This window comes from Tupaia chinensis, unplaced genomic scaffold (assembly GCF_000334495.1).
Source record: "Tupaia chinensis unplaced genomic scaffold, TupChi_1.0 Scaffold000632_1, whole genome shotgun sequence".
Classification (NCBI taxonomy): Eukaryota; Metazoa; Chordata; class Mammalia; order Scandentia; family Tupaiidae; genus Tupaia; species Tupaia belangeri.
This window is the reverse complement of record NW_006160152.1, coordinates 806,809-824,814: the sequence shown is the minus strand read 5'-3', so window position 1 is coordinate 824,814 and position 18,006 is coordinate 806,809. Positions and strand designations below refer to the sequence as shown.

At 46.0% G+C, this 18,006-nt stretch overlaps 1 protein-coding gene across 1 annotated transcript in view; it reads right to left on the bottom strand.

The window, feature by feature from the left end:
• ASB7 (ankyrin repeat and SOCS box containing 7) overlaps positions 1 to 18,006 on the bottom strand; it is a 37,008-nt gene that overhangs the window by 4,208 nt on the left and 14,794 nt on the right. The window contains exons 4-5 of the mRNA XM_006159496.3: positions 15,717 to 15,978; positions 6,437 to 7,042 (exon numbers count right to left, since the gene is read on the bottom strand). Of these exons, the coding sequence (XP_006159558.1) occupies positions 6,437 to 7,042; positions 15,717 to 15,927 (817 nt within the window). The 5' untranslated portion in view covers positions 15,928 to 15,978. The remainder of the gene's footprint in view (positions 1 to 6,436; positions 7,043 to 15,716; positions 15,979 to 18,006) is intronic.

Here is an 18,006-nt window from a genome sequence, read left to right as displayed (position 1 = left end):
GGGGGGGATGGTCATGCCGCAATCCCTTCTCCTCCATTCTCCTCTCAGGATCTTGGGCACGCCCGCACACGCGCCTGGCGTGAGTTTTAAGCCACCAGGTCCTGGACGCGAACCGCGGTCGACTACGTGGGAGTCCAGCGACATAGCCATTATGCTAACTGCTGGTCCCAGCCATTGGATATTTTAAACTACGTATGCTGTGCCACATCTTGTCACAGACTTGACATATATTAGTTCCTTTAATCCTTTTACGAGGGACGTAGTCATTAGCCCTGTTTTATAGTCTCAGAGACAAGGAGAACAGTGCGTTTCGATTGTTCTCGCACTTTACGGCCTCAAACCCCCTTACGCTTGTAAGACTATCCAGGACCCAAAGCACATCTATGGGAGCTGTATCTATGAGTAGTTACCACAGCAGACATCTCAGAAACATGTACTAATTCGCTGAAAAGAAATAGAAACATAAACCTATTTTATGGCGACATAAATGACATCGTTAAGAAAAAGTAACTATTTTCAGAACACACACACACATAAAAATCAGTAAGAAGAATGGCATTCTCGGGACCAGCAGTTGGCGTAATGGCTATGTCGCTGGACTCCCATGTAGTCGACTGCGGTTCGAGTCCCGGACCTGGTGGCTTAAACTCACGCCAGGCACGTGTGCGTGTGTGCCCAAGATCCAAAGAAGAGAATGGAGGAGAAGGGATTGCGGCGTGGCCATTCCCCTGGTGGGTGATTTCTCGCTTTCAGTCTCTCTCTGGAGAGTGCACACACCCAAGAGTAAAAATCTCTCTAAATAAAAAAAAAAGGAAGAAAAACAGCGGAGAGTTTAATGGTAAAGGAGAGATGGCCAATCCCGTTATTGAGAATTGTCCCAGGGAAATGGATGGAAATTATCTTCTGGAAATCAGGGCATGACGTGAGTCAAGTAAAACGTGAGGACTTTTAACGATCTGAGAAGGTGGGGGCCAACAGGCGGTGTGGTGGTTAAGGTGCTGGATTCCCACATGGCTAACTGCCGTTCGAGTCCCGGACCAGAGGCCTGGAAATCATTACAAATAAACAGATAAAAAATAATTTTCTTTATAAAGAAAGACAGACTGTGCAATGATGACGTGAGGGCTATCATTTGGCTGTTCCAAATGAATATACAGGTACTAACTCAATCTTGCCACAGGTCAGCACTGCGGAGTGAAGAGAGAGCTAAACAATAAAGACTAAAAAGGACTGCTTATTATAATTATTGTTCTTTTTAAGACGATCTAAGGAACTTTTTATATCAGGAAATGGCATTTTAGAAATAGAAAATTATTATTGAAAGAGAAGTACTTATTCTTCTTAACAGATCATTTTAAAGTACTGGGCAAGCAGATGGTGTGGTGGTTAAGGCACTGGACTGCCACATGTCCAACTGTGAGGTTCGAGTCCCAGACCCAGTGGCTTGGAAAAATCCCCCTGGGTCCATGTGTGTGTGTGTGTGCATGCCCGAAATCCTGAGAGGAGAATGGAAGAGAGGAGACTGTGGCATGGCCAACCCCTCTGGGGTGATTTCTCTTTCTCTTGCTCTCTGTTTCTCGCTCGCTCTCTCTGTCATTTTCTGGCAAGCACACATGCACTACAGGAAAAATGAAACAAACAAACAAAAAACTTCTACTGAGTATCTGCTACATACTCAACCCATGCATGAACCCAAAGATGAAAGGGACAAGGGAAGAGAAGGATGACAGTGACACGGGGAAAAGAACAAAAGAAACAAAACAAGAATCCAAGACACAGACTAGCTATCTTAGAAGAGTTCGTTCCTGCCCTGTTAAACTACAACTGTCTCGTTCAGGGGATTTGTGCAAGGGAGTCATGGGAGACGCCTCACCGAAAAAGCGCAATTGGAGGAATTAGAAACACTTTAGGGGGATGCAGAAAAACTGCAAAGTCTTCACACTAACGAACTGCAATGGAATTACCTAACAGTTCAAAGGCGTCTTCCTCTTTCCATTTTGTCAAGCACCCCGTTATTAGTAATAATTGGGCTGGTATAAAGTAGGAAATCAGCTCTTGAAAGGTCTGGTCTCTTGCAAATTACAAAACTAGGACCAGAAGCATAATTTAGAAAATTGAATATCCTAAACCACTTCCCTTTGACAGAGCCATTAAGGCATTTATGATAGGATAAAGTTACTTATTGGATAAAAAGATCGGGACTTCTAAAGGTAGACAGAAAGACAAAGTATCTTCCAATACTCAAAGTGCACAAAAATGAAAAAAAAAAAAAAAAAGAATTCCAGATGTTTCTTTGGGAGGAAGAGAGTTCAGAGGTAGGGGGAAAAGATAGAAAATTTTTTTTTTAAAGTTTCTTTCATATTGTTTTATGCAACCTGACTGCAATTCCTTTAAGAAGTTCTCTCTTAGGTCAGTGCTACGGTCTCAATGTCTCCTTCAAAACTCATGCTGAAATATAGGTGTTGGAACAAGCAGATGGTGTAATGGTTACATGGCTGGACTCCCATGTAGTTGACTGTGGTTCGAGTCCTGGACCCGGTGGCTTAAAACTCATGCTGGGCATGTGTGTGTGCATGCATGCCCAAAATCGCAAGAGGAGAATGGAGGAGAAAGGACTGCAGTGTGGCCATCTGTCCGGGGATGGGGGGGGGGGTATGATTTCTCACTTTGTGAATCTCTGTCTCTCTGGCGAGGCCACACGCCTCATAGCAAAAAATCTCTCTTTAAAAAGAAAGAAAGAAATTTAGGGGTCATCGTAATGAGGGCAAGAGATAGGACATTTAAGATCAGGTCCAGGGGCCAGCAGATGGTGTAGTGGTTAAGGGTGCTGGGCTCCCACATGGCTGGGTGACTGTGGTTCGAGCACTGGACCTGGTGGCTTGCTTTCTCACTTTCTCTCTCTTTCTCTGCTCCTTCTGGTCAAATTAAAAAAAAAAAAAATAGTAAATAAATAAAGTGAAATAAAAAATAATTCTTAAAAAAATCAAAGCTGGGAACCAGCAGTTAGCGTAATGGCTATGTCGCTGGACTCCCACGTAGTCGACTCCAGTTCGCGTCCTGGACCTGGTGGCTTAAAACTCACTCAAGGCGCGTGTGCATGCGTGTGTGCGTGCGTGCCCAAGATCCCAAGAAGAGAATGGAGGAGAAGGGATTGTGGCGTGGGCATCCCCCCTGGGGGGAGATTTCTCGCTTTCTGTCTCTATGTCTCTCTCTGTCTGTCTGGCGAGCGTACGTACCCTATAGCAAAAATCTCTTAAAAAAAAAAAAAATCAAAGCCTAGGTCCCAAGGGCTCTGCCCTCATGGAAGGATTAACACTGGGGGTAAATCGTGGGGTCGCTGGAAAAGTCATGATGCATTTTTTTGCATAGACAAACAGAGGAAAATCTGTCCTGACACTCCCGATGCCCTAATATCATTGGAGTGGCTTAGTTCTCACCGAGTTCAATCTCTCTCTCTCTCTGTCTCTCGTGCGTGCATCCCCTCTTGCCCTCTCTGCCATGTGATGTCTTCCACAATGTCAGGATGTATCAAGGAGGTCCCCATTGGTAGAGCCCCTCACTTTTGGTCTTCCCAGCCTCCAGAACCGTGAGTCAAACAAACTTGGATTCTTCTTACATTACCCAGTCTCAGTTATCCTACTCTAGTGGCAGGAAACAGCCAAGTTCAGGGAGCACCTGGAATGTCTCCCAACGCCCTCCGCCGGATCTCAGCACCCCAGGTGTGGTCCTACCGTGACACATTGTATTCCTTTCTTCTTGCTCCTCACCTCCCTTCACGGGGACTTAGTACATAACGTGTCCAACAAATCAGACTTAATAAAACAAAGGCAGTTTCTGGCTTTCTTTAAAATAAAAATCATGGGGGCCAGCAGGGGACATGGTGGTTAAGGCACTGGACTCCCACATGGCTGACCACAGTTCGAGTCCTGGACCTGGAAGCTTGTTTTCTCCCTTTTCTTCTCTCTCTCTCTCTCTCTCTCTCTCTCTCTCTCTCTCTCTCTCTCTCTCTCTCTCTCTCTCTCTCTCTCTCTCTCTCTCACACACACACACACACTCTCTGTCGCTCTCTGGTCAAATTAAAATAAATAAATAAAATTTAAAAATAATTCAAAAAAAAAAATCCCACCGTATTTTCCTACAATTCCAGTCTTATAACATGTGCCTGTTGGTTACATTTTTTTTTCCCCCACAGACAAACATGCTTTGAGCAGTATTTTCCATGTGCACTGAGGCAAACACCACCACCTATGGTTTACCAACCATAAGCAACTAGTGTAAGTGCCTGACAGCTTAAGTCTCCCCCAGCTCAATTGACATCTACCTACTCTCGTTCTTTTAGAAATACGACCCACTTGGGACCAGCGGTTAGCGTAATGGCTATGTCGCTGGACTCCCACGTAGTCGACCGCGGTTCAAGTCCTGGACCCGGTGGCTTAAACTTGCACCGGGTGTGTGTGCTTTCATGCCCAAGATCCTGAGAGGAGAATGGAGGAGAAGGGATTGCGGCGTGGCCAGCCCCCTGGGGGGTGATTTCTCGCTTTCTCTGTCTCTCTGTCTCTCTCTGTCTGGCAAGTGCATGCGCCCTAAAGCAAAAACCTCTCTCCTTGAAAAAAAAGAAATATGACCCACTTGATTCCCCACAACACACAAATCAGGGACCAGCGGGTGGCGTGATGGTTAAGGAATAAAGTAACAGGAGAATAATTCCACATAGGCTGACTGTGGTTTGAGTCCCACATGTGGGGGCCTGAATAAAACACGCCAGCACATGTGTGCACCCAAAATCCTGAGACGAGACAGGAGGAGAAGGGATTGCGGTATGGCCTCCCCCCCATCTCTTTGTATCTCTTTCTGGCAAACACACGTACCCCAAGGGAACACCCTATCAGCCCGGTGCACCTCCTCCCAAGGGACAGGGATCTGTGCCATGAAGCACTTGGGCCTATTTACATTTAAATGAATGACAATTACATAAAATTGGAGCCAGCAGGTGGCATTATGGTTAAAGTCGATTCCCACGTGGGTGATTGAGGTTCAAGTCCTGGATCCGGTGGCTTAAAAATCACAACCAATAAATAGATAGGTAAATAAATAAGTAAATGTTTAAGAAAAAAAAAAAAACATAAAATTAAAAATTCAGGGACCAGCATTTAGCGCAATGGCTATGTCACTGGATTCCCATGTAGTTGATGGCGGTCCGGGCGCGTGTGCGTGCATGCCTAAGATCCCAAGAGGAGAATGGAGGAGAAGGGATTGCGGCGTGGCCAACGCCCCTGGGGGGTGATTTCTCGCTTTCTGTTGTCTCTCTGTCCCTGTCTTTCTGGCAAGCGCAGCACCCTATAGCAAAAACTTCTCAAAGAAAATAAACAAACCAAAAAAAAAAACCTCTCGGGCCAGCCAGTGGCATGCTGGTTAAGGTAACTGGATACCACAGGACCGACTATGTGGTCTGAGTCCCAGACCCGATGGTTTGAAAACCATATTAGGCACATGTGTGTCCATGCCCAAAATCCTGGGAGGAGAATGGAGGAGAAGGGATTGCAGCATGTCCATTCCCTCTGGCGGCAGTGTGTGTGTGTGTGTGTGTGTGTGTGTGTGTGTTTTCTCACTGTCCCCCACCCAGCAAGCACACATGCCCCATAGCAAACAAACGAACAGATCTGTCTTTTCTTCCATTTCTCTGCTCACATCTCCTGTCTCCCACTATTGCTTTTAGTGACACAACGGAGTGTTTATGAAATTGTATTATAAAAGAGACTTCTTTTGTTTTATAAAGGTATCTTTTTTTAAAGAATTATTTAATTTTTTCATTCATTTTAGTTTTTAATTTGACGAGGCAGAGACACAGAGAGAGAGAGAGAGAAAGGGAAAGTGAGAAAGCAAGCTGCCAGGTCTAGGACTCGAACCATGGTCAGCCATGTGGGAGTGTCCAGTGCCTTAACCACCACGCCACCTGCTGGTCCCTAGAAGAGACTTATAACGTGTCAGGTGAGGAAGGCACTGCTCCCCTAGCAGGACTTACAGGAACCATCCCTGCCTGTCTCGTCTTTTTTTGTTTGTTTGTTTTTTTATAGAGGTTTCTGCTATAGGGTGCGTGCGCTCACCAGACAGACAGAGAGAGACAGAGAGACAGAAAGTGAGAAATCACCCCCCAGGGGGGATGGCCACGCCACAATCCCTCCTCCTCCATTCTCCTCTCGGGATCTTGGGCACGCACGCACATGCGCCTGGCGTGAGTTTAAGCCACCGGGTCCGGGACTCGAACCGCAGTCGACTACATGGGAGTCCAGCAACATAGCCATTACGCCAACTGCTGGTCCCCCTGTCTCGTCTTTTTACGTTATAAAAATACCTTACGTGCCACCGAAGAGGGAAATGAAAAGGGAAAACAAACAGAAATGTCAGCGGAATCGTCGCAGTACCCGTAAGTACGTACGTGTGACTTCCTGTAAGAAATCCAGGCACGGCCGACTGCTGCCAGAGATGCTGATGGACACGGCCAGCGGGGTCTGGCCCTCGTAGTTCCTGGTGTTGGTGCCCGCGCCGTAGTTGTACAGCATCCGCGCACACAGCACATCGTCCCGCAGGGCGGACAGGTGCAAAGGCGTCTGCCCGTCTTCTAAGCGCCCCAGGTTTGTGTCGGCCCCCCTCTGCAGGAACATCCGGCAGTAGGAGTGATTGCTCTTGATGACGGCGTAGCGCAGCAGGAAGCCGTTCTGGATGTCGATGTTGGCGCTGTGGTCCAGCAGGATCTTCACGCAGCTGGAGCGCTCGCGGATGATGGCCAGCTGCAGGGGCGTCGTGCCCTTGTCGCTCAGCGGGTCCACCTCGGCCTTGAACTCCAGCAGGAGGCGGACGAACGAGTCCCGGCCGTAGTGGGCGGCCACGTGGAGGGGAGTCCAGCCGTCGTTGCTCTTGGCGTTGATGATGTCGCTCCGGTACTCGGATTCCAGCATCAGGCGCGCGATGCGGGCCCGGCCGTGCATGGCTGCGTAGTGCAGAGCGGTGAAGCCTCCGATTAAGTCCTTCACCGTGGGGTCGGCTAGGGTGAGAAGCAGAGGGGGACGCGTTAGCAGGGGCGAGGGCACGGCCCACCAACCCTATCGGGGCACGGCGTGTTTCAGCCGATCCTCGGAGAAAACGTGATCGCTGTTCGAGTCCCGGAGCTGGTGGTTTGCGTTCTCATTTTTTCTCTCTCTGTCTCTCTCTCTGGTGAGCGCATATACCCTGTAGCAAATGAAAAAATGAGCATAATGATAAATGAAAGAAATTCTTAAAAAAATAATAACACCACTGTTCCATTTTACGTGGGTTTCACGTGAACCAGAAAAGCCGCAGTTAAAACACAAATGACGACTTGGTAATAAAATGATCTAATGCTATGACGAATATTAAGTGTGTTATTCCTCAACTAAAATGAAGGCTATCTCTAACAGAAAAGGAATTTAATGGAGCATAAGACACAAATTTTGTTTTCTTTTTAAAGACTTTTTAAAAAATAACAATTATTTTATTTAACTTTCTTTCTTTCTTTAATTTTGAGTGGAGGGGGAAAGAGACAGAGAGAGAGAAGGAGAGAAAGTGAGAAAGCTAGCCACCAGGTCTGGGACTTGAACCGTGATCGGCCATGTGGGAGTCCAGCGCCCTTATTCATCACACTACCTGCTGGCCCCTCTTTATAAAGACATTTGTAGATTTAATTTTATTTATTATTATCATTATTTATTTATTTATTTAGATTTTTGTTGTGAGGTGCATGAACTCGCTGGAGAGATGGAAAGTGAGAAATCACCCCCCAAGGGGAATGGCCATACCATAATCCCTTCTCCTCCATTCTCCCCTCAGGAGTTTGGGCATGCATGCACATGCACCCAGCATGAGTTTCAAGCCTCCGAGTCCAGGACTCGAACTGTGGTAGGCCACGTGGGAGTCCACGCCTTAACCACTACGCCACCTGCTGGCCTTATTATTATTATGCTTTTAATTTGCACGTGTGCTCACCAAAGAGAGAGACAGAGAGAGAAAGGGAAACAAAGAAAGCAAGTTGCCAGGTCCAGGATTTGAACCGTGGTTGGTCATATGGGAGTCTGGCGCTCTAACCACCACGCTATCTGATGGCCTCAAGAAACAAAGTTTAAAAATATATATATATTTGGTCCTCGGGAACACCATGAAGTTTTTCTATGCAAAAAATGCATTGTGACTTCCTGGATGATCCAATATACACAAAAAAAAAAAAAAAAAAAAATCAGAGTGTTTGGGTCACCACATCCCCTCTCTCCGCTAATTCAATCAACTGCCTTTGGCTACTCCACGCCCTCATTTCTGTATTAGTTCATGTTCTCTTCTGTTTTTAACTTTCCCCTTTATTTTCTCTTGTGCGTCTCAGTCTTAAGGAGAAGCATGTGTAGCAGCATCCGCTGTTCTAAATTACGGGAGTATTATGGTCTGGGAGACTGTGCTGTGTCAGGGTCTATTAGGTTAAAAAAAAAAAGTGTGTTTTTTTTTTGTTTTTTTTTGTGTGGACTGTACAGATTCCAAAGCACACAAGATCAACTAAGTTACATGATCTTGATAAATAGTGTTTTCCTAAGATAAAAGTCTATTCCAATTCTTAGTTTTGCATGAACTTTGGAGTGTGTGAGAATTCTTAGTTTTGCATGAACTTTGGAGTGTGTGAGAATTAAGTAACAACACGTTATGCGTGAAATGGGGAGAAACCTCAGCACTGTAAAAATGTTATTACCTAAAACAGTGCCAAAAATGTCTCCTAAATTGTTTGATGCGTGGGAAGTGGGGGAGGAACTTCAATAAATGATTTGCTATACGATGCTTCGAGTCATAGGCTTTATCTCCAGCCTCAGATCACTTTTTCTTTTAAAGAATTATTTTATTTAACTATTATTATTATTATTTTCCAGTTTTATCAGAGAAAAAGAGAGAGAGAGAAAGCAAGCCACCAGGTCCGGGACTTGAAACATGGTTGGCTATGTGGGAGTCCAGTGCCTTTAATCACCACACCACCTGCCAGCCTCCAGATCACATTTTTTTTAAGAGAGAGATGTTTGTTCTAGGGCAAAAGTGCTCACCAGAGAGACAGAGATAACAGAGAGAAAGTGAGAAATCACCCCCCAGGGGAGATGGCTACGCTGCAATCCCTTCTCCTCCATTCTCCTCTCGGGATTTTGGGCACGCACGCACACACGCCCGGTGTGAGTTTTAAGCCCCCGGGTCCGGGACTCGAGCTGCAGTTGACTGCGTGGGAGTCCAGCAACATAGCCATTACACCATCTGCCAGTCTCGACCAGCCTTGGATCTTTATCAAGGGGCTCTTATTCCATTGTCACTGCTGGGCAGTGGCCAGAAAAGGGACAAGAACTCCTTGTAACTCACAGGCCACCTCCTGGAAGCCAGCAGTTCAACACAGAAGGTAAACTGGTCAGTCCTATCTACCCAGTACTAAAATAAATCGCTTTCTTCTCAAAAAAAAAAAAAAAAAGCTGCCTTTCACTTTTGCTTTGCTCACGAAAGAAAAAAGTGATTTAAAAAAAAATTAACTTTATTCATTTATTTATTTTAATTTGACCAGAGTGAGAGAGAGAGAGAGAAAGTGAGAGAGCGAGCTGTCAAGTCCAGGACTGGAACTCTGGTCGGCCATGTGGGAGTCCGGGGCCCTTAACCACCATGCCACCTGCTGGCCCCAAGAATAGTGACATTTTTTATACAGGCGCACAAAAAGCTTCCATCATGATGTGATCAGAAATACGACTGTATTCTCTAGGAAAATATTATTTAGTTCTAAAACATATTATGACGGCTGGGCTCTCTTTAAAAAAAAAATCTAGGGGTCAGCAGGTGGCGAGATGGTTAATAAGGTCCTGGACTCCCACGTGGCTGTGGTTCGCATCCTAGACCTGGCGCTTTGCTTCCTCTCTTTCGCAATCTCTCTGGCGAGCGTGCGTGCCCTGCTAGCTAATTAAATAATAATAATAAAAAATAAAAATTTTTTTAAAAAAGAATCCCCTAAGACAAAACCTGGAAGGCAGAAGGCTACCTGTCAAATAATACTTCTCCAGAGGGAGAGTGAAAATTGCAGGTAGGAGGGAACCGCCAGCAAAATCTATAAAAAGTAATGCGTGTTTAGATTAGCTGTATCGTTTGAATTTCTGGAAACATCTACCATAGACAGAGAGCAGGACAGCACCTACGGGTAGTGTTACTTCGGTCTTTTTAAGAGAGAACAAGGGTATCCTACCGGCCTTCGTCTTCATGAAGAGAAACACATAGCATCTATGTACTATGTGACTCAGAAGAAGGAAATGCAAGAACCTTTTAGAGAAGCGTTTTGCTGCCATCTACTGGGCAAGTAAGGAAAGAACGACTAGTTTCCACCCTCAGGTCGCTCAGATGCGTCTCCCATTAAGTGCCTTTAGTGAAGATAACTATTAGATCTAAAAGGCTCTCTCTCTTATTCGATATACCTTGCCCAGATGTCATTTATAATCTATACCGAGCCGATCCACGGCTTGCAGGCATTCCCCCTTCACCTGGGAGGGAAATGAACAAATACCTTCTTTCAGGTCTCCCACCTTTCATCCTGAGGTGCCAGCCAACATCGTACTTGGAGCCAATCTATGCCGCTTCTATTCGACACTAAAACTGAAATAATGGTACATGGAACTGAACGTGCAGCTTGGGTTATGACTTTCGGTCGTCTTGGGTTCTACTTACATTTTGGTGCTGGGCTACACTGAGCTAAGGGAAAATGCAAATGAACACACCCAACAGTGATCTCTCGGACTCCGTAAAAATCATTTGCATACATTAGCTGTGCACACACACAGAACAGAGCTGCACGTCAACAACGCATGCAATTTGCAGTGACTGTTCTCAAGGGATTAAAATGGGCGGTTATAAGACAGACGAAGATGCCAACAAAACTTAAGGCTCATTATCAGCCAATGCAATAATACAAGAAAAAAATCCTATTTGTGACAGCAACATAAAATACATGAGCAGCTTTCAAAAAGTTCGGGGAAAATTCACATGATGAAAACAATACATAGATTGCAAAGTATTTTTTGCACCAAAATAAACTTGTACTTTAATTCTATTTCCCTACAGATTTTTCTGAAGCGTTTTTGTAAAACATATAAGATAGAAATTAAAAAGAAACGTGCAAGGCACATTTAAAGAAAACTGCTTTGCTTGAACTGAACTCACTACATTTATGTCTATTCAAATGTTCTTTTATTAAAAAGGCCTCCCCTGGGACCAGAAAGTGGTATGGTGGTTAAGGTGCTGGATTCCCACACAACCGACTACAGTTCAAGTCCTGGAACTGGCGGCTTGAAAATTATGCTGCATCTGCGTGTGTACATACCCAAAATCCCAGGAGGAGAAGGGATTGCAGTGTGACCAACTCCCCTGGGGGGAGATCTCACCTTCTCTCTGGCTAGTGCACATGTCCTGTAACAAAAACCTTAAGAAAGAAAAACAAAAAAAGGGCCTTCCCTGATCACTTCACCTCAAATAGCAACCCAACAAAACTTACTACTTTATCCCTTTTACAAACATCCTTTTCCCCATGTGGGATTTACTTTAAATAAGCTGTAGCGTAATCTCAATGAATCCATTTACATCTTCTGAAAAAAATTTCAACGTACATACATAAAAGCAAAGACACATTTTCTATGAATACAGCATTTTCTCTAACAGCTTCTTTGAGATAAAATTCACTCGTTTTAAGCATACAGACTGATGAGTTCTGGATGATTAGATACAGTCACATACACCGGCCAAGTTAAAAATATAGAAACATTTTTTTATAGGGGTTTTTGCCTTACAATGCATGCGCGTGCCCGAGAGAGACAGAGAGACAAGACAGTGAGAGGGAAACTGAGAAATAACCCCCAGGGGGGATGGCCATGCCACAATCTTTTCTCTTCCATTCTCCTCCTGGAATCTTGGGCATGCACACACACAATGCCTGGCATGAGTTTCAAGCCACAGTGTCTAGGACTTGAACTGTGGTCAGTCCTGTGGAAGTCCAGCGGTGCAATCGTTAGGCCATCAGCTCCCCCCGTCCCCCACAAAATACAGAACTTTTTTTTTTTTTTTTTTTGGAGAGGTTTTTGCTATAGGGGGTGTGCACTCGCCAGACCAGAAAGAGAGAGACAGATACAGAAAGTGAGAAATCACCCCCCACGGCAGATGGCCATGCCACAATTCCTTCTCCTCCATTCTCCTCTTGGGATCTTGGGCACGCACACACACGCGCCCGGCATGAGTTTAAGCCACTGCGTCCGGGATTCGAACCATGGTTGACTACGTGGGAGTCCAGCGACACAGCCATTACGCTAACTGCTGGTCCCAAAATACAGAACATTTCTATCGCCTGGAAAAGACTTTGGACCTCAGGCAAACCATTAGTCCACAAAAATAGTTGTGCCTTTTCTGGAATTTGTATTATTCCCTACAAATGGAATCATTACAGAACCATTTGTGTTTGACTTATCACACTCAGCAGGTCGTTTTTAAATATTTCCGTGCCGTGTCTGTCAACAGTTCATCCCTTCGTATCATCGAATGGTATGTCAAAAGATGATGAATACACAATTTTCTCTACTCATGAGCAGATGGACCTTGTGGTTACTCCTAGTGGGATGCTGTTTGAATAGAGCTACTATGAACTTCTGAACACGAGTGTGCGCACGTGTGTGTGCGTATGTGTTTTAATTTCAGTTGGGCTAATACTAGTTAGGAAAGAATTGCTGAGTCATATGTTAAGCGTATGCTAACTTTACAAGAAACTTCCAGGCTGTCGGTTCTAAATGACGCTACGATTTCATACTCTCATCAGTAGTACATGAGGGTTCGGTGGTTCTACAGCATCAGAAATTTAAATGTTGCCCAATGCCTAGAGAAGGTAAATAGAGGCTTATTACTTTACTTCATTTTAATTAATTAATTAAGAAGTTTTTGCTATAGGGTGTGTATGCTCACCAGAAAAACAGAGAGAGACAGAGAGACAGAAAGCCAGAAATCGTCCCCCAGGGGGGATGGCCACGCCGCAATTCCTTCTCCTCCATTCTCCTCTTGGGATCTTGGGCACGCATGCACACGCGCCCGGCTTGAGTCTAAGCCACCGGGTCCGGGACTCGAACTTGAGTCCCAACTAAGCTCCTTGACACCACAGTTTACTCAGTAATGTGGATATAAATGATAAAACATACAAAATAAGGTTAGTGGAAACACAACCGCAAGGAAAAAAAATTAGGATAATAAATTTTTTTTAAAAAAAGAGGTTATTTTGCCTTAGGGCATGGGTACTTGCTGGAGACAGAGACAGAGACAGAGGGAAAGCAAGAAACCACCCTTGGCGGGGGATGGCCACACCACAATCCTTTCTCCTTCATTCTCCTCCCGGGATCTTGGGTATATACACACCCAGTGTGATGTTTTTCAAGCCACCAGGTCTGGGACTCGAACGATGGTTAGCCATGTAGGAGTTCAGCAATGTAATTGCTACACCATCTGCTGACAATAATTCATTTTAAAGCCCATGAAATAGACAGTTTATCTTTTTTTAAAAAAAAAGAAAAGATTTTTGCCACATAGCACTTGGTTTGACCAGAGAGAGTCAGAAAGAAGGAAAGTGAGAAATCAACCCCCAGGAGGATGGCCATGGCCATGTCACAATCCCTTCTTCAATCTCCTGTCGGGGTTTTTTTTTTTTTTTTTCCTTTGGGAGGGTTTTTGGAAAAAGGCGCGTCGCCAGACAGACAGAGAAAGAGAGACAGAAAGTGAGAAATCACCCCCCAGGGGGGATGGTCACGCTGCAGTCCCTTCTCCATTCTCCTTTCAGGATCTTGGGCACGCACGCACACGCGCCCGGCGTGAGTTTAAGCCACTGGGTCTGGGACTCAAACCGCGGTGGACTGCATGGGAGTCCAGCGACATAGCCATTACACCAACTGCTGGTCCCCTCCTCTCAGGATTTGGGGCACACACGCACATGTGCCTGGCATGACTTTCAAGCTGCCAGGTCTGAGACTTGAACCAAGATGGGCCAGGTGGGAGTCCAGGGCTTTAACTACCATGCTACCCGCTGGCCTAATGGACTGGACAGTTTTCTAAAGCAAAAATCATAAAACGTCAACTATGGTTCCAATTGCATATATGTCTTCGCATAAAATTAGACCACGGACAACCGATCTTCTGGTAGAATCCCTAGAAACTACACATCGTTCTGGAAATGGGGAGGGTTCTGAAATACCGAGAATAAAAGAATTCCAAATAAAAAGAGAGGTCAACTCAAAACACAGGGTGCATCACTACGGCCATGACGTTTAAAGGGGAAACTTGGGTAATTATTATTGAAGTACTTCCGTCACTCCTGCTTCTGAAACAGAAGGCACAGGACAGCCCGGAGAAGGATAACCTGGGGAAATCTGGTTGTACAGAAAAGGCCATAGCAAGGGCCAGCACATGGCATAGTGGTAACATCACTGGACTCCTACATGGCCGATGGCGGTTCGAGTCCTAGACCCAGTGGCTTGAAAATCATGCCGGATGCTTGTGTGTATGCGTGCCCAAAATCGCAGGAGAAGAACAGAGAAGGGATTGTGGTGTGGCCATCGCCCCAGGTGGGGTGATTTCTCACTTTCCACCTCACTGTCTCTGTCTTTCTCACTGGAAAGTGAGAAAAAAAAAAAAAACTACCATAAGCAGAGCAGGTGGTCTGGTGGTTAAGGCACTGGACTCCCATATTCGAACTGAGGTTCGAATCCTGGACCTGGCAACTTGCTTTCTCACTTCCTCTTTCTCTCTCTGTTTCTCTCTGGTCAAGTGAAATAATAATAAATTAAATTAAATTAAATTATTCTTTAAAAAAAAAAAAAAGAAAAGAAACTACCACTGCGGAAAGAAGAAATTTCATTCTCTACACTAATCTTTGAAACAATCTGCTCTTAAACAAAACAGCTTAATTACAACATATTTTCCTGAAAGAGAGAAGAGGGTGGTGACTATTAACAAGAGATACACATTAAAAATGACACACACGGGGCCAGCAGATAGCACAGTGGTTGAGGAGCTAGGCTCCCACGTGGCCAACTGTGGTTCAAGTCTTGGACCGGTGGCTTAAACTCACGCCGGGCGCGTGTACGTGCGTGCCCAAGATCCCGAGAGGAGAATGGAGGAGAAGGGATTGCAGTGTGGCCATCCTCCCTGGAGGGATTTCTCCCTTTCTCTCTCTCTTCGTTTCTCTGTCTCTCTGGCGAGCACACACACACCCTAGAGCCAAAATAAAATGGCTATAAAATAAAAATGACACAAAAACACACACCCTCGGGACCAGCAGTTAGCGTAATGGCTATGTCGCTGGACTCCCACATAGTCGACCGCGATTCGAGTCCCGGACCCGGTGGCTTAAACTCACGCCGGGCGCGTGTACGTGCGTGCCCAAGATCCCGAGAGGAGAATGGAGGAGAAGGGATTGCAGTGTGGCCATCTGCCCTGGGGGGTGATTTCTCGCTTTCTGTCTCTCTGTCTCTCTGTCTCTGTCTGTCTGGCGAGTGCATACGTCCTATAGCAAAAACCTCTCCAAAAAGAAAAACAAAAACACACACACACACCCTCATGTATTTTAGACTCAGTATTGTTGCATTTTCAGTTTCTCCTTAGGAAAGCCAGTTGGCTTCCCGTCGACTCACCTCCGTGTTCTAGAAACACCCGGACACACCTCTCCTTCCCTCTTGCTGCGGAGAAGTGGAGCAGGGTCCAGCCGTTGGCGTCGCGGCCGTTCGGGGAGTAGCCTTGTTCTAACATCTTCCGCACCGTGTGCACATCCCCGGCGGCCACGGCAGCCTGGATCTGCAGTTCTTCCTGGAGCTCAGGGTTCCTCCGACAGTGGTGGTGTAACATCCTAGCTGAGTCCGCTGGTCACAAAGGATGCATCAGGTCACCGGGAATGGCCTGCAAGGGACGGAAGAATGGATGACATTTAGCATCTGTGGCCTCTAGGGGACCAGCAGTTAGTGTAATGGCTATGTCGCTGGACTCCCACGTAGTCAACCGCGGTTCGCATCCCGGACCCGGTGGCTTAAAACTCACGCCGAGTGCGTGTGCATGTGCGCCCAAGATCGTGAGAGGAGAATGGAGGAGAAGGGATTGCGGCATGACCATCCCCCCGGGGGGTGATTTCTCGCTTTCTGTCTCTATGTCTCTCTCTGTCTGGCGAGCTCAAGTGCCCTATAGCGAAAACCTCTCCATAAAAAAAAAAAAAAGAATCTGTGGCCTCTGGGAACCAGCAGTTAACGTAATGGCTATGTCGCTGGACTCCCATGTAGTCGACCGCAGTTTGCGTCCCAGACCCGGTGGCTTAAAACTCAGGCCGGGTGTGTGTGCGTGCGTGCCCAAGATCCCGAGAGGAGAGAGGAGGAGAAGGGATTGCGGTGTGACCATCCCCCCTGGGGGGTGATTTCTCGCTTTCTGTCTCTATGTTCTATTTGGTGAGTGCATGCGCACTATAGCAAAAACCTCTTCCTAAAAAAAAAGAATCTTTGGCCTCTCACACTGTACCTATCAAACGGTATAGAATTTTCCAGTTGCTAAAACAGTAAACCTCAGGCCGACAAGGGCTGGGGTGGTTAAGGTGCTGGGTTCCCACATGGCTGACACAGGTTCAAATCTTAAAGCTGGCAGCTTGCAATCATGCCTAACACATACATGCGGATGCCCAAAATCCCAGGAGAAGAGAGTGCGGTGTGGCATCCCCCGTGGGGGCAGGGAAACGATTTTGCACTTTTCCTCCCACTGTCTCTCTCTGTCTCTCTCTGGCGAGTGCATGAGCCCCATAAAAAAAAGAAAAAAAAAAAAAAAAACAGGTAACCTCAGTTATGGCGGCTCATGCTACCGACCACTTATCTGTTAATTCCAAAGTGTCCGTTAATTTCCCCAAGATTACAAACAACTTTTAAAAGGAAAGCAGGGACCAGCAAATGGCGTCATGGTTACATTGCTGGACTCTGACATAGCTGACCGTGGTTCGAGTCCCGGACCCGGTGGCTTAAAACTCACACTGGGCACGTGTGCGTGCATGCCCAAAATCCCAAGAGGAAAATGAAGAAGGGACTGTGGAGTAGCCGTCCCCACCAGGGGGTGATTTCTTGCTTTCTGTCTCGCTGTCTCTCTCCACGTCTCTTTGGTGAGCACACATACTCTATAGCGAAAATCTCAAAAAAAAAAAAAGAGAAAAGGAAAGCCAAGAATAAATTCCTAAAGTCGTGAAACAGAAATGCTTTCCTATAGCCTTTTGAGAAACCTTAAAAGATCAATGACTATAACAGCATTATTTTAAGTCAGATGTGAGCAGGGGTGGGGAGGGCAGCTAAAAGATGGGAGATACCAGAGGGGTAAGCTTAATACCTGTCTAAGGAGTTCCGATCTTTTTTTTTTTTTTTTTTAAGAGAGATGTTTGTTATAGGGTGTGTGTGCTCGCTAGAGAGACAGAGAGAAAGTGAGAAATCACCCCCCGGAGAGGATGGCCATGCCACAGTCCCTCCTCCTCCATTCTCCTCTCTGGATTTTGGGTGTGTATGCACACGTGTCTGCTGTGAGTTTTGAGCTGCCGAGTCCAGGACTTGAACCAGTCAACTACACGGGAGTCCAGTGATGTAACCATTCTGCCATTTGCTGGTTCTAGAGTTCTGCTTTATTAATCCCTGATTCGCTGCAGGGATTTAAGTTACAAACTACGGAGGAGCCCATCACTGACCTGAGTTAGTTAAACAGGAATTATCCAATGGATACATCATACACAGAAGAAAGACTATGAGAAGCAGTTTAAAACAAGCAAAGGCGGGACCAGCAATTAGCGTAATGGCTATGTTGCCGGACTCCCATGTAGTCAACCGCGGTTCGCGTCCTGGACCCGGTGGCTTAAACTCATACCGGGCGCGTGTGTGTGCGTGCCCAAGATCCTGAGAGGAGAAAGGATTGCAG